Source organism: Plectropomus leopardus, chromosome 11 (assembly GCF_026936395.1).
Source record: "Plectropomus leopardus strain MGB_pleo_1.0 chromosome 11, ASM2693639v1, whole genome shotgun sequence".
NCBI classification, from domain to species: Eukaryota; Metazoa; Chordata; class Actinopteri; order Perciformes; family Serranidae; genus Plectropomus; species Plectropomus leopardus.
Window position 1 is genome coordinate 17223458 of NC_142186.1, and position 16223 is coordinate 17239680.

Sequence of the window (16223 nt, forward strand, 5' to 3'; positions counted from 1 at the left end):
GTATATAAAAACTCAAGGTGTTTCATTTAAAGTATTTGTCATTGGCCTCTTATCCAACAGTTACTTAGGCAGATCAGCACTGGTGGTTTTTACACAAAAGACAAACACTCAAGTGGATAAACACAAAGGAAGTCTTATCTTTGTTTCACTTCCGTATGTGTTCCTAACCAAACCACCTCTCTTTTTCACTTTCATTTTCATTTAATTTTATTTTGTTGTGTTGTTTCTGCACATGTCCATTTTCCCCTTATACCTTGTTTTCACATAGCTCTGTGTACATATGTGAGTCATCAAGAAGTCCATTAATTTCAATGAGATCCCAGGCCCCCAGGAACCATGCTTGGCCTTGCTTTCAATTTTTACCTGTGGCCACCCGCAGTATTGCAGCAAAAAAAAAAAAATCCCCTGCAGCGTGCAATATGCGTTTTCCCCATAGACCACCATTGTAAAAGAGATGTCTGTAAAACTGTTGACAGGACACCTCAAACTGCTAACAAGGTCAACTCTGAATCTTTCTATTATAAATTTATGATCCTCCTTTTTCTTTTCTTTTTTTGATTTGGAATTTGCCTTAAATACATTCAAAAATGGAACTTTTGTGTCAGATTGGGGACAGATTGTGCGCACTACAGGAACAAATTAGCAAACAGAATGATGAATGTAATACGTTTTCTTTTTTCTAAGTGAACAGTTCGACAACATGTTTAGTGAGGTATTGTATATGGACTGCATGCATAGTGGATCATATGTCTTTTAACAAAAGACTTAACAATAGTGGCTACACCTTGTGACAGCCTCTGTCTGGACAAGCCCCCGTCTGGAAGGTTTCTCTTCTGTTCTGCTCCTTTCCCTTATCTTCTGCCCTTCTGTTCTGATTTGCTCCATTTAATTTCATTTGGTTCCATCCCATTCTGTTCTGTTCCATTCCTCCTCAATATATCATGTTCTCATTTGGTCTATTTTATTGCCCTGTGTTGTTCCGTTCCATATTGTTCTGCTCTATTCTGTTCCATGCTGCTCCATATCATCCTCTCTGGTTTATTTCATTCCCTTCCGTTGCAATTCTGTTCCATTGCAGCAACTCTTCCCACATTTTCCTATTTAGTTTTTCCCCATTTCATATCAGGTCAGTTCTTTTTCACCTCTCTCCTGTGCCTTTTGCTTTCTGGCTTCTTCTGCACAAGTTATCTTGGATGCATATAACCCAGCTGCACATCCTAGTGGTGTTAATTCCCCTGTGAGTGTGATTTAGATCACCGCTGCAAATTACCTGCTGCATGACCTTGGTGGTACCAGGTACTCACATGGAAAGGCTAAGGGAGAAAATCTGTCAGTGTGCAGGGGGTGCTGTGTAATCCAGCCAAAACACCTGTATGGAGCAAAATGTCATTGTTTTGCTCACTAACTTTTCTCCTTCACATATTATGAGGATAAACTGTGCAATTTCATCATACGGTACTGTGCAAAAGTCTTAGGCCACCTTAAACTTTGTTATTTTAGCAAGATTGTAATGATCATATGCATTTATTTCTCAGTAGCCTCTTTACTGTAATACAACCAGAAAAGTATGTATACAGAAATGTATACAGTGTTAGAAATTCAAATATTTCAGTGTAAAACAACTTCCATAGGCCAAAGTTGCAAGGAGTCAGTGTGGCCTTCCTGTCCACCTTGCATGTCTTGAGCTCTCTTGGGCAGACAATATGAATCTTGCCGTGTATTTACACCAGATTGCAATCAAGATATGATTCCATGTTTCACACTAAATATTGACTCCAGTCAGAAGCCCTTTAACTGATGTATATATGTTGTATATGTATGTATATATATAGCTAAAACAACAAGTATTTAGTAGCCTAAGACTTTAGCACAGGACCATATATAAATACAAAAGAAATAAAATAGAGAGAGTATCACAGTCAGTGTAGGAGCAAATAAAAGCAAAACGAACCGTTCAAAGTGCATTCTTTAAATTACAGCAAGACAATATTAAGGTTTCTATGGTAATGCAAAGGAGTGCCAAGGCTGAGACTAAACAAATGATGGAAGGGAAGGTCAGAGATAGAGATGCAGGGTTAGAGGGATGGGGAAATGATATTTCAGATAAAACACAAAGCGTTACAATAAAGTTAGATAAACAATAAGTCACTGAGAGTGAGGAGTGGCTGTGTGTTTGAACAGGCAACAGACTGTAACTCACTGCCTCACCCATGCTGCGTTAAATTCTGGTTCAAGCAGATAAGAATCACCACCGTGGTTCTGGATGTGGGCACGAGTCCGCTTCAGACACCTCCATGACAGAGTGGAAAACAATCTTTCCCCTCTCTCTCTCATTCTCCATCTCCCTTGTTTTTATAAGCTTCCATCCTTATAAGGGAAAACTTTCCACCGTATCCATTTTTAGGTGGTTTATTGCCTTTGGCACCACTACAACAGAAGGGTGTGCCAACCTGTGCCCGTGATTTGGAAAAAAAAAAACAAAAAACAACCTCTTACTCCCATCAGGGCAGTTTTGGGAGCCAGTCACTCGGGCTCTCACACCTGTAATATAGCTGAACGCCTCTATGGTCAGCACTTCTGCTCGACTCCAGCCATAACTCAATTTGCAGCTGTGTTCATGGGTTGACAACACTGTTTGCATCCCATTACAGTGTGTGGATAGATCCAAGGAAAGAGTTTCTACCTCACAGGTTTCATAGACAGAGTCATTTTACATATTTTGTGGCTGTTGGAGTTAAGAATAAATATATATGTTAAAACTCTGCTTTGTTAAGCTCATGCTTGACCTTCCTTCTTTCTCTCTCTTTCTAATGCAAGCTGGGAAGAGGAAACCAGGTAAAGATTTTTATCATTATCCACAGTGGACATTAAATCAGCGCAGTGTTTTGTCTGTGTTTCCTGTGACGTGTCTATTTGTGTGACTGTGGATGTGATTCGCTCTGCTGCCCCTTTTGAATCCTCACCATCACTCTGCAGTTCCATGTCCAGCAATAGCACACAGCTATTCTCAGAGGAAAGCAGTGCTACAGCAGAGCCACAGAGGCCCGTGTTTAACCATTGAACTTTCTGTGTAAATATAACTTTGATTTATTGGACGGAACCATATGAGGTATGAAGATCAACATTTTTGAAGAAGTGCTTTCCCTTGAGGGTCATGGCAGAGCACAAGTTGACGATGCAGACAAATTCCGGCTTAAAATCAGACTGTAAAAGTTAACATCAGTTTCTCTTCTGAGTTCTGCCTTGCTGATGTCACTACAGTATTCAGGGTCAATCTAACCCTTTCTTAAAAGCTTTTGAGAACACAGGCAGATGGTAGACATATCAGTAACCAAGCCAACCCCCCTGTGTGTGTATGTGTGTTGGGTTTTAGGGTGTAGCCTGCACTGCCATGCTGGTAGCGGTCGTTAGCAAGACGCTGGCATTGAACAAAGGAGAGAAACATGTGCACTTCTTCATGCTGGACATCCAGATCTCCAAAAGGGTAAGAGCAAAAAAAGTGAAGTTATTAAGCAAATGTATAATGTTATAGATAATATTAAAAGTTTAGATGTAATACGTTTATAAGTACAACTTGGCAACTAACAGATTTATGATTTATTCTTTGCATGTTTCTTCATCAGAAATATGATTTTTTGCATGTACGTACATGGCCATTTTCACTTTCAATTTTGCAGTTTCTCCTGTGTGACAAGCGTCACTTGATGAAGTGTTATTCCAAGGTCTGGCCCATTTACCACAAATCATGCATACTTTACGTTACTGCTAACCGTTATTCAAAACGTGCTGTAATGTTTTAGATTTTTTAATACACCTTCCCTTTTATTTCTGAATGAAAATCAGCTTGCAGAAACTTGAAACTTGTTAAACTTAGGTAATCCATCACAATGAACACCACGTCTGTGTTTTTTGTTGTCAAAGTCACTGGGACATTTCGTGGCAATGCAGCTGTGGTAGTGCAGAATGATTTGAAAAGTCTGTTCTGCAGTGCTGGACAACAACAACGTAATTTTAAAAAAAGCTAAGCACCACCCACTGGCCAGAGCAAACTATCTCATTTTACAGCTGAACAGTGAACTAAAAATATTTTTCTGAAAAAGTAAAAAGTGGCATGAGATTAAAATACTCAATTAAAAGTCCCTTAGATTTGTACTTTGGTACAGTACTTGAGTAAATGAACTACATTCCAGCTCTGGTCAGCAGAGGAACACAGTGACTGAAATTACAGTAATTGGGATTAATGGACCAAGTACAGTAGTATTTCTTTAGCCCTGAAATGTAATAATCCAGTCACTTTAATTACTGGAAAATATGATCTAAATTTAAATAAGTGATATTCATTTTTCAAACGTTCCTTTTTTTCAGTGCAATGGGTTAGCGTTTTTGGCCTGTGAAAACTAGATGTTTTTTTCTCTTATCTTGGTAAGAGTGCTTTTGACTTCTTGTTAAATGTTATCTTACCGAGTGGAGCAACAAATCATGGATACGAGCAAAAATAAGACAAAATTTGTTTGTATATCATTTCTTTCATGAGGCCTATTAATTGACATGATTGACAGCAGCACTAAAGACTCCTCAGCTCTGACTGGTTGTTTTAATTCACATGCTATTAGAGGTAGAAAAGAGTAGGCAGAGAGCTATGATTTTTTTCACAGATTATCTGTCTCATTTAATGCTGTGTGAATATAGAAATATTTTCAGCAAATAAGACAAAAGTTTTTTTAAAATTTTGTAAAAGTTACCAACTACATCTTTTACAGCTCAGTATAGGTAGTTTATCAAATCTTAAGCTAGAAAATCATCATGAGTGTAGCGTCTTGTGACAAAATAAGCCCTATGACATCACAGGCTCTCTTGCACCAACTTTGACATAGTTTTAAATGAAAATGTCCAATATAACTGGTGTGACAAAAGAGTGTTTTTTTTGTATCACAAGGTCAACTAACCATAGCTGTAGAACCTGAAATAGTGTCTCTCATTTTTGTGATAATATTTATCTAATAGCTAAATAAACTTCCCTATAGAAACATTAAGTAAACAACCACTTGCCCTCTATTCGAACAGAGGTTACTGAGTGTAGTGAGACAAATACAAAGAATGACAAAGCGGATGGAGCAGTCAGGATGGAAGCGTCACTACTTTCCGTGTCGCATGCATGTTTTGGTTTGCCAGTCTTACTAGGAATTTTTTTTTTTTTAGATAAGATACACTAGAGGACAGGATAGTGTGGGAAAAGAGGAGGGAGATGCCAATCCTTTTATAGCATTTTCAAGGCGTCAAAAAGAGGAAATCATCTGATCTCTGTCAGGAAAGAAACTTGTGTCAGTTCAGGACGGTGTAGCAATGGGCAGGAAACTGGTTGAGCTTACGTGTGTGTGTGTGTGTGTGTGTGTGTGTGTGTGTGTGTGTGTGTGTGTGTGTGTGTGTGTGTGTGTGTGTGTGTGTGTGTGTGTGTGTGTGTGTGTGTGTGTGTGTGTAAAAGTGGCTTGCAGAGGACTTGCTCTGTTTGTAGGCTTGGACATGCTTCAAGTGTTTACTTATTGGTGGGAAGCAGGAGGTGTCTGATAAATAAACACTGACAAAAAAAGCTGTCATAAAGCCAGAAAAGTGTTTTAAGAAAATAGATAAATAGATTCATAGAGCTCCTAGAGTACCATTCAGTTTGTGCTTTGCATGCTGTACTACAGCTTCACACTAAACGTTAGAGCAGTGTCTGACTGCTGTAGGTGCACTGCTTTGGAGGATACAACAGTTTCCTTTCTCCCAGTGGCTGCATCCTGTCACTCGGTGCATCTTTATGCGTTGCTTGTGGTTGCTGTGTGTGTTTTTGTGCACATGCATGCTTCCGTCAGAGCTATCTGGTGCAGTCCAGATTTACACTGATGGGAACAAGGGAAGACATCTGGATGCAGACACTGACAGCCTCTATTAATAACCCTCACAACAAGGCCAGAGTGACATCATCACGGGGCAGTTACAGTGATTTGTGCAGGAAGACAAACAGACGTGAATAGAATCAAAGAGAAAGGTGCAAAAAGGTGATACAGGAGAATGTCTAACCCTGACTTCAAGATCATGTGGCATGTTTATTATATTCTTTTATATATGTGAAAATAAGACCTTCACAGTTTTGTTTTATCTTAAATCAGCACCATAGAGCAAAACAGCTAAATTATCTAGATTTAGTCAGATACCTTGGACGGGTTTTAATTTTACTCCCTGCACAAAAATGATTGATATGAATCAGATTCTGAGTAAGAAACATGATAAGTGCTGTGTGTTTGAGTCAAGCTTGCAAGTTGTTTCCACTTTATCTTAACGGTCTTATCACCACGTTTGTGTGCCTGCAACCTTCAAGGTTTGATTGGTTGATTTTGACATTTCAGATCCGCCACGCTGCTGCTAATGTGCTGAGGGAATGCTGGCTTCTGCACCGCACAAACCTGACAAAGGGCAACCGCGGTGAGCAGCGAAGACACCAGAGATGCCTTCTGGAAGCCATCAGAGTGTGAGTTACTGTATCACAAAATGATAGCTTCAGGCAGGATGTCTTTGTGTGGGTTTGTGTCTGGGCGAGGGATGCACAAGGGTGGCTGTTTGTGTGCCGTACACGTGTATTTCACGGGTCATTAACTTGGTGTCAACATGCCTAACCACAGAACCGCAGTTTGTAATGGCTAAATCAGATTGCTAATTAGATTTCTTGGCCCCTTTCATGTGGGCAGGGCATGTTTAAACAAGGATCCTCCCTTTCATTACACAGAATTAAAGGCAAGGTCCATGCATGCTGGCAATTAACAAATGAAATGAACCTTTTTTCACTATTTACTGTATAATTTGTCAGTATTTAGCGATCATCAGGACAAAAAACATAGGAACCATTGTATACTTAATCTTTATTCTTTTTCCATTTTTTTTTAATTGCTCAATGCTGATAAAATCTTTGAGAAAAAAAAACCTCACCTGGTACTGGACTTGGTGCTGGAGCGGAATTGTTATTAACAGTGAAAAAAGGCACATCTGTACACTCATATTCAAAAAAATCATGTTTACTATGCAAGATTTTGGTCAGGGACCTTCTTCGAGGCCTAACAGGTAAGTGAAATCAGCAGTATAAGGAACTGGGAGAACATCACTTGATTAGCTTTAATGCAGAACACTTGTGTCAATCATCGAGTCTTGAGTAGTGGATTGTGGTCCTTGGGAAAGTGAGAACAAAAGGAACACAGTGTAACTACAGAGACAGTCAAACACCAAGCACAGCATATGTACAAAATTAACCATATTTACAATCGAATAAATAACAATAGAAAAACATGATATGATAAAATGTATTCATAACAACAAACTCGTATCGAAATCCTCACTCAGGCCCAGTAGTTGCAGTGTTCCTAAGGAGTGGATCCAAAAATCTATCTGCTCTATGCCCTGATACCTAAGGTGTGGGTGGTCATTATAGTGACAGGCTACAGGGTAGTTCACATCTTTGCGTCTTAAGGAACTTTTATGTGTGCTAATTCTTTATTTGAGGGGGCAGGTAGTTTTACCAACATAAAGTTAATCACATGTCATTTCAACAGATCAATTACGTTGTTTGTATTGCATGTGATAACTCCCCTTGCAGCTACTTTAGTTGTTATTTATTTGATTGTAAATATGACACATTTTGTAAATATGCTGTGCTTGGTGTTTGACTGTCTCTGTAGTTACACTGTGTTCATTTTGTTCTCACTTTCCCAAGGACTACAATCCCCTTGATTTCTTACTATACAAGACTCAGTGATTGACACAAGCATTTTGCATTAAGGCTAATTAAGTGATGTTCTCCCAGCTCCTTATACTGCTGATTGCACTTGTTACCCGTTAGCCCTAGAAAAAGGTCCCTGAAAAAAAAAGCAAGTGTGAGTTATGCTTTTTTCACTGTTAATGCCTCAACGCTGGTATTTGCCATGGCCAGAGGTAATACATTTTGGGGTTGTCTGTCCATCTGTGCAAACGTCTGTGCATCCATCCGCACAATTCTTATGAATGTGATATCTTAAGAACACCTTAAGGCAATTTTTTTTATTTTGCAAAAATGGCCACTTAGACTGAATGACAGTATGATTAGATATAATGGTCACAAGTCAAAAGTCAAGGTTATTGTGACCATGTCTGGCTCGTTCTTGTGAACGCAATATCTCAAGAACACTATCACTTAATTTTTTTCAAATTTGGCACACGTCTACTTGGTTTCAAGTATAAACTGATAAGATTTTGGTGGTCAAAGGTCAATGCTACTTTTTCTTGTTATTGAGCCCAGGCTCCTCTTCTAAGAACAAGTGGAGTGAATAAGACAGGAAGTCCACAAATGTGATTGTACGCTTCATTATCCTTACAACAGGATTATGTGTGTTAGACTGTTAGCCTGGGTGGAGGGGTTGTACTTCCTGCTTCACACGGGGCAGAACGAGAAAGAACGAGTGGAAGGCACCTCCACATTTTGAGATGGAGAACATCATATATGAAACCATCACGCTAGTGTTGCCAGAGACTGGCTGCTAGATTGCAATATTGGTTTCCGTATTTCTTTTTTGGTGTTTTTACCCCTCTCAGGTACTAAATTTAACCCTTTTCCACCTATATATGTCAAAAAACCTGATTATTTATAGCTATTTAACAAACACAGCGTGACTCCTGCATGTTGAGTAGTGGAATACTCAGTTCTCTGCATATTCCTCCACAAATCAGGGGTTGTTTATTGTGCCAGGACTACTCTGTCTGTCCAAAACTAGGACGCTCCATGTGTAGATTTACCTTTCAGAACTCATTGGAGGATTTAAATCTTGAATTTAACACATATCATATTTAGGTTTTTTGTTAAGTCAAAGAAATGCTCTGGATCTGGAACACTGAAACAATTTTTAATTGTTTCCCTTCCAGTGTAACATTTGGAATAATGTAAATAAAATATAATTATGTTTGAAATATGACTTCCACATGACTGAGATCTATCTTTTTTTCTACAGATTTCGGCATTTACGTCTCAAACAAAAAAAGCTGAGAGATTACGTCAGTGAGATGGTGGACCTCCCTAAGGTAAATGACAGCTGTCACTGGAATGTTTTATTGGAAAGGCCAGTGCCAAATGAGATGACAAAGATCCCCCTAAAAACACTCGCTATACTTACATAGACTATTCCGCAGTATTTTATTTACAATCTGCTGTTTATTGCTAGGTGTTCAGACACATTAAATGCTTGTTAAAAAATCTCCATAAAATGTCTCAGGAGTCATTTGTTTCAGGAATTCACAGGCCCAGAGAAGTTTTCCATGTGGAATAAACCCAACATACAAAGACATTACCCAGTGCGAAGCACTAATGTGTAATTTGCGCACTTTAAAATACATTTTCCCGATTGATTTATTTGAAAAAACACACCCAGATTTTCCAGACTGCAAGTGTAGCCCCTTGCTAAGATGTCTAAAGTAAACTATGCCATGGCCACTTTGCAATCAGTTAATTACAGTCTGCCTGCCGTGCAGTAAACTGAAAATGCTGCTGTCTCTTACTGACTGAGCCCAGCGGAGCCACAACGACTAAAAAAGTAACCAGATTTGTTGCTGTTGGCTTCTTTTGTGAAATCAGGTTGCTAAAGGGTCTGCCAAATGTAGTGACACAGTTTCTTAGTTGGCAACACTGGGGTGGTTTCGAGTCTGCCCCAGTTAGTTGGCTGTCACATGTGCAATAAAACAGTATGTCAATCAATAAGAGACATCCACTCTCCAAAACTTTACCATAAATCTTCAACATGCATTTTAAATGTGTCTGCACTCAGAGAACCCCGCGCTGTTTTTCTCTTGCAATAACAAAACTTTTGAATGTGCAGATGCAGATGATCATGTGCGACCTCAGTGCCAATTGGAATAACTCCTATCGTGAGCTGGAGCAGCGTATCCTCTCCATGGAGCAGAAGCTTGACGAGCTGAGTCGCTGCTTCCAGCAAACCTCTGAGATGCTGTCTCAGGTCCTACGTCACCGTAACCCAGAGATCAGGTAAACTGTAACATTGCACAGATCTGCTATCAACACAGTGCAGGATGTGGTATCTAAGCTACTCACTAAGGAAAAGAAGTCATGTTTTGTTGATTTCTTTTGCAGGTGACATGGCTACATACACTTGTTATGGAGACAGATAACTGTCCTCAGTGCTTTCTTCTACAGTATCCATGAAAGTGAGATGGTTAATCCTCTCAACCCAGAGCTGCTCCAGACTCATAACATGCTGAACCACTTGGAGGACTGGCATACCTACTAAAGATCTCATCTTCTGGCCCTGTGCTGAGTGCACGGCAAAATGACTCATAGCTGTAAAATTATACAGATAAAATACAACTTCCATCCACTGTGGGAGAATCACACAGCGCTTTTTGAGAAATCTTTTGTGTTTCCAGCAGTTATATTTGTAATGGTGCACAAAAAACTGAATTAATCTCAAACAAGAACTGTGGAGAGCCTTATGATCCACTCCATCAAAGGCTCCAGGGTTTGTTTTCTTATCTGCTACATGCGAGGTTTCATTGAAGGACTTTGTCACTGCCTTATTCCCGTGGAATAAGATACTTATTTTTTACAAATGAATTTTATTTGAAATTTCTTGCAGTATTTCAGTGTTAGCCTTATCACTTTTTTTAAAAACTCTTGCAAATCCTTTTTTTAAATCAGCAGACAGTTTTATGGTTGAATGATTGATTATTGTTCGCAGCAGGCTTACTGAATATAATACAATCACTGACGATTACTCATTGTTCTGATTTCCTCTAAGCCATCAATTGAATTGTGAATGAAATGTGTTTTGATTCTCAAACAAGAAAAAAACCCTAAACTTTGATTCAGGTATAGTGGGAAGAAGCTTTTATTTCAAACTGTAAATTATTGGGCTCTTAAGGGATATCAACTGAAACTCATTGATTATTGTGAACATTTAAGGTTGTAATCTTCTGATTCAGGAAAAGCATTGAATAGTTGACACCTGCTCTGAGAACAATGCAACAAGAGCAAAGTTGTCTTTAGCAACCCAACAGCTCCATCTAGTGGAGATGAATTAAGTAAATTGCACAAAATTGAGCTCCATGAGCATTAAAATCAGGATTATGTACCAACTACAAAGAAATCATATGCTATTTTCAACCTGAATATCGAGACTTCTACTATGTCTCACAGGAGCATAACATTTGAATCAGCTGTGGTGAAAACAAATCTGAATAAACGAGGAGTCAGATACTCCCATATAAAACCTCACTGTTAAAAATGCACTTTGTGAGAAAAAATACCAAAACTGGATTAACTCTTTCTCTGGAGGATAAACTGGAGTTTTGTGTTTTAACTTAATCCAACAATAAAAAAAAAAATTCCTCATGGGTTAATTTGTACTCCGGTGTATTGTAAAAAAGAACCGATGAGGAACTTTTTCTAACCGTGTTTACTATGTATCGTTTGCAAATGGTGAAAACATGTTAACAACTGTCCAGGACATGCTTATAATCAAAAGCCATTAAAAATGAATGTGTATGTTGTTTTGCTTTGATTTTGTCATTTAAAAAACAAAATAGTGACAATCCGTTTTGGTTTAACACTTTTTAAATTGTGTTGCACAAAGCTGAAGAAGACAAGATAAAAGTCATGGAGACACAAGAGATGTCTTCTCATCCCAAGGGCTTCTTCAGTTGTTTAGTTTTTGTCATGTTTTTAAGTTGGTGCCATATATAAGCCGAAGGCCTAAGAAAGAGTTGTCCACAGCCACATGTAAAGGGCATTTTGCACGTTCTCTTAACTTTACATTTACATTTACGCCCAGATTGAGATTTCTTCTGTGATTTGCCCTTAATGTGCTCAGCTAAGAGTTTTGCTCCAGTGAAAGTCTCCCCGCAGCTGACACAGATGTAGCTTACAGTCTCTGCATGCTGAACGCAATGCCGCAGCAGGTGCAGCCGGTGCTTAAAAGCTCGGCCACACTGGCACTGGTGTGTGCGGTGGCCTCGGTGGAGGTAGCGGTGGCTGATTATGAGGGAGGGCTGCCGGGAGATGGCGCCGCACTGCCTGCAGGGGTAAGTGGCCTTAGAGCGCCAGTCTGTGTTCATGCGTTTCATTAAAGCAATGTCATGGCTGTCGTTCTCAAACATGGCAATGATGGTGGGCATTGGTGGTGGGACTGGGTCAGAGGTTGCAGTAGATGAAATTGTGTGAGTGGCACTGGGAGGACGACATAAAGGTGCAGACTGACGGCTTGAAGGCTGGTTGTTTGGACCAAGGGCAAAGTCTTTTCCTGATCCAACAAGTGCAGCAGCAGAGGCCATGCATAAAGTGGCAGGAGGTCTACCCGGATGGGGCATGGGGGGTCTAACAGTGGACAGAGACTGTGCATGGTTATGGCCAGTAAAGAGATGTCCATTTATGACCTTATTAACCATATTTGGACGACTGATGGCTGCTGTGCCGTGGACACCTGGCAATATCCTTTTATCAGTCAACACTGACGGATTGGTTATGATGCACACCTTGGTGCTGACCACTGTCGTATGAACTCTGGTGACATGTTCTGACAAAGTTTTCTCCGAAGTGAAAAAGGATTTGCAAATGTTACACGCTTGCGGCATTGACTCGGCACAAAAGAGGACCAGAGGCGATTTGCTTCCCTTGGGACACGGATGGTGACGGTACAAGCTCTCCTGAGGGAAAACTTGGCCACAGATTTCACAGGAATACAGAGGCATGTAGTGCTCCTTAATGGACTCCTCAGTTAGAAAGATGTTCTTGCATACTGAACACTGGTATTTTACCCTTATACCACTACAGTGCAGCAAATGCAGCTTCATTGACCGAAATGGCCCTCTACCACATGCAGCACACATTGGATTATTAATGTTAGGAAGGGCTGCAAGTGTGTTTTTGGAGTGCATACTTCTAGAAGAGTCACTGGAATCATTGGTTGAACTTGAGCCTCCCTCTGATTCTGGATCATCTGGAGACAAGTCTGCAAGTTTAGAGCTTGTCTTATTTTCATCATCGGATTCAGAGCTTGTTGAATTGTCAGCTCTCTTACACTCACTTTCCATGACAATGTCTTTCTTATCATCTTCACCAGCGACATACTTTACACTGTTTTCAGGCATCTCAGGACTCTCAGACTTCATCTCAACTCTTTGTTGAGGCCTGAGCTCCGACAACGAGTTTGTGGTTTGCTGTGCTGTCATGTTATTAGGGACATTGTAACTACTCTTTATTTCACCTGTGACGGCAAATGTCAAAGGGCGAGCGTTTTGAAATGGTGTACAGTTTGTGTTTTGCTGTGCTGTCATGTTATTAATAACATGACTATTCTGTATCTGATCTTGTTGAAATTGTGCTGAGTTTGTGGTTTGCCTTGCTGTCACTTTACTAGGGACACTGTAACTATTCTGTATCTGATCAGTGACGGCAAAAGTCAAAGAGGGAGCTTTCTGAAATTTCGCTGGGCCTCTGCAATATCTCTCTGCATGCTTGTTTAAGTCCCACACATTACTGAAAGAATGATTGCACATTGAGCAGGAGGGTGGCAAGTGCACATTATCCAGGTGCATGAAGAGCGACGTCAGGCGTCGGAAAGTAACTGAGCAGATGTAGCAGGTGGCTTTGATATCATGGCTTTTGTAATGGGACATCAAGTTCGTTATTTTGCTGAATATTTTGCCGCATTCCCAACATTTTGCCTCTCTTTGGCAATCATCCACCTTCCTTTTTATGGATAAACACCATTCCTCACCACTGCTTGAGTCTTCAGACATAAGGAGCAGGTCAAGGCAAATCCCTCGTTGGTCTGCAATTTAAAACAGAATGAACAGAATTGTTTGAAAATGACTGAGGATAAATCCATATTGCAGGTTTCATACAAGCATATAGAGCGAACATCACAGCAGACAGCCATTTGGTCTTACGGAAGCAGTGTATAAGATTTAAGGGAATGTAGTGGCATCTAGCGGTAAGAATGGACAATTACAACTGGCTGACACCTCCCCCGTTGAGACTTCCTTCAGTATTCATGTTCACAGGGTTTTAACCAGGAGCCAAATTATCCGCAGAGGCCTCTTCCTTTCCAAAACAACAGAAACTGCTAACCACAGTGGCCAATGTAAAACCCAGAACTGCCCGATCGAGAGCCACTGTTTGGTTTGTCTATTCTAGGCTACCGTATAAACGTGGTGGTGCAACATGGAAGACTCTGGACACACACCTGCTCACACGAAGATAAGCATGGCTCATCCCACGATAAAACACAAGCGCTGTTCTTTTTAGGTGATAATTATAAACCAAAGAAAACATACTTAACATACAGACTATATTCCCTTTCTGCCAATATGTCCACCTATATCCTAAATACTATACCTTTAAGATAAATATTTCGCCAAAATAAAGCCACAATAATGTGTGGTTTACAGCTAAAAGAATACTATAGGCTAAAAAGTTGACTGACCAAAAAAGAATCAGGTCATAGCAGAATTCATAATTGCTATTTAATTTGAATCCAGAGATTTTTTGTCCCAAAATGTTAAAACCCACTGACCTGGTTACCCTCTGAATCCATCTATCTATCGCCAAAATAAGGACAAATTTTCAGTTTGTACTGTTAATTGGTTTATGACTAAATACCAGCAAAAGCAGCGCCATTGCCATCAGCCTCGGCTATATTTCATGTTTAGGGCTAAATGTTTGCAAGATAACACTCTAAACTATGATGGTGAGCATTGTATACCTGCTTAACATATCCATATTATGAGGTGTTGGGGAAAAATGCTCCAGCATAGTGTCACAATATTTTTTTGTAGAAGTATTGTTTGTTTTTCTAAATTATATAAATTATAAATATTACACGTAGAAATCAAACTTTTGGTAGCCTACTAGAATAATATAATCAATGGCTTTTTCAATCCACAAAGTGAGATAAACAGACTGAAAACGTTATAGTATTGTGTAAATCACAGTGTATTCTAACGCAATACTCAGCATATTGCAACTAACTGCAATAATATCATAACATGACTAAGGTATCGCGATAATGTCATATCGTGGGGCCTCTACACCCCTACATGTCAGCACTGTCAGCTCAAAGCCTCCCTGTGCTTAAGTACAGTACAGCATCAGAAAGACGCTGGCACGACTGTCTCAGTGTTTTCACTTTATTGTTTACCTTCAATCCAATATCTTTGAATTCTGGCCAAATTAAGCAATTTCATAAGGTCACCTAAAGGTCGGGAAAGTTGTGCCAAGTTCACAATTTTCTGAGAGTTTACTTTTTTTCTAACTGTTTGTAGATTAAACTGTCAACAGAAAACATAAACAATGACGATTAATGATGATAAATAATGAAAGTTTCACCACACTGACACTGTTATCCCCTTTACGACCGCTTTCCCAATTGTAGCTAACGTTACATTATATTTTAGTGTGAAAAGACTACGTTTGAGTCACAGAGGACACTTATATGTACTTTCAACTGCACATGAAAAGAATACCTACCTCTGTCCACAAAGTACTGGACCAAAAAACTACCTCCTGCTGCACAGAGCAGAGGTGAAATAATGGGATTAATCCAGACTAGAAGGTGTCAACTTGCCCAAGTCAGTTACATGCGTTACTGTGCGTTACTTAAAAATAAAAATAGCTAATGTTAACGTCCACGTATATTTAATGTTTCAGGTTTTCGGAGTTCACCTCTCACCAAGATTTGTTTTTGAAGCGCATCCACCTGTGCAGGTGACACTAGTTCAGATGCTGTTCAATACATTACAATAACAAGACACTTGAAATTTAATATTTGAAGACACCATCATGTTGTTGATGGCGTCCACAAGCCCAACTCCTCCATATCCGGTTAAAACCGGAAAAGGGGCGCCTACAACTCCCAGAATGCACCAGAGAGTTTCACTCATGGATGTATCATAGGGAAGTCGCACTTTTCCAAAAATAAAAAAACAATTGCAAATGCAAAACTACTACTGACATTAAATTTAATAAAAACTTTATAACAAGTTTAATTCACACGTATTTTACATTTTTAAAATCTGATGCTTTCGGCAGAAATTATACCAAATCGCTCCAAGGAGTCCAATAACTTGTGAAAGGCGTCTGAACGCAGCACTAAAAAAGTTATGTCGATCCAGATTTCAAGGGGTTAAAAAACATACCCTGGTTTCAAGTCAAAATGTTC

General features: G+C 39.6%; 2 protein-coding genes across 6 annotated transcripts in view; one reads left to right on the forward strand and one right to left on the reverse strand.

The window, feature by feature from the left end:
• kcnn4 (potassium intermediate/small conductance calcium-activated channel, subfamily N, member 4) overlaps positions 1-11556 on the forward strand; it is a 26515-nt gene extending 14959 nt beyond the window's left edge. The window contains exons 5-10 of one of the 5 annotated variants that reach the window (XM_088084105.1): positions 2818-2835; positions 3374-3484; positions 6387-6508; positions 9009-9078; positions 9870-10036; positions 10205-11556. In XM_088084105.1, the coding sequence (XP_087940231.1) occupies positions 2818-2835; positions 3374-3484; positions 6387-6508; positions 9009-9078; positions 9870-10036; positions 10205-10298 (582 nt within the window). In that variant the 3' untranslated portion in view covers positions 10299-11556. Of the gene's footprint in view, positions 1-2817; positions 2836-3373; positions 3485-6386; positions 6509-9008; positions 9079-9869; positions 10041-10141 lie in introns of those variants that run through there. The other 4 variants (XM_088084107.1, XM_088084108.1, XM_088084106.1 and 1 more) reach the window with 4 other exon arrangements.
• Positions 10880-15896, reverse strand: LOC121946088 (uncharacterized). The gene is made up of 2 exons (XM_042490514.2): positions 15533-15896; positions 10880-13835 (listed from the first exon to the last, which is right to left on the reverse strand). The coding sequence occupies exon 2, from the start codon at positions 13801-13803 to the stop codon at positions 11686-11688; it is 2118 nt and encodes a 705-aa protein (XP_042346448.1). The 5' UTR covers positions 13804-13835; positions 15533-15896; the 3' UTR covers positions 10880-11685.
• Positions 15897-16223: the final 327 nt, after the last annotated feature.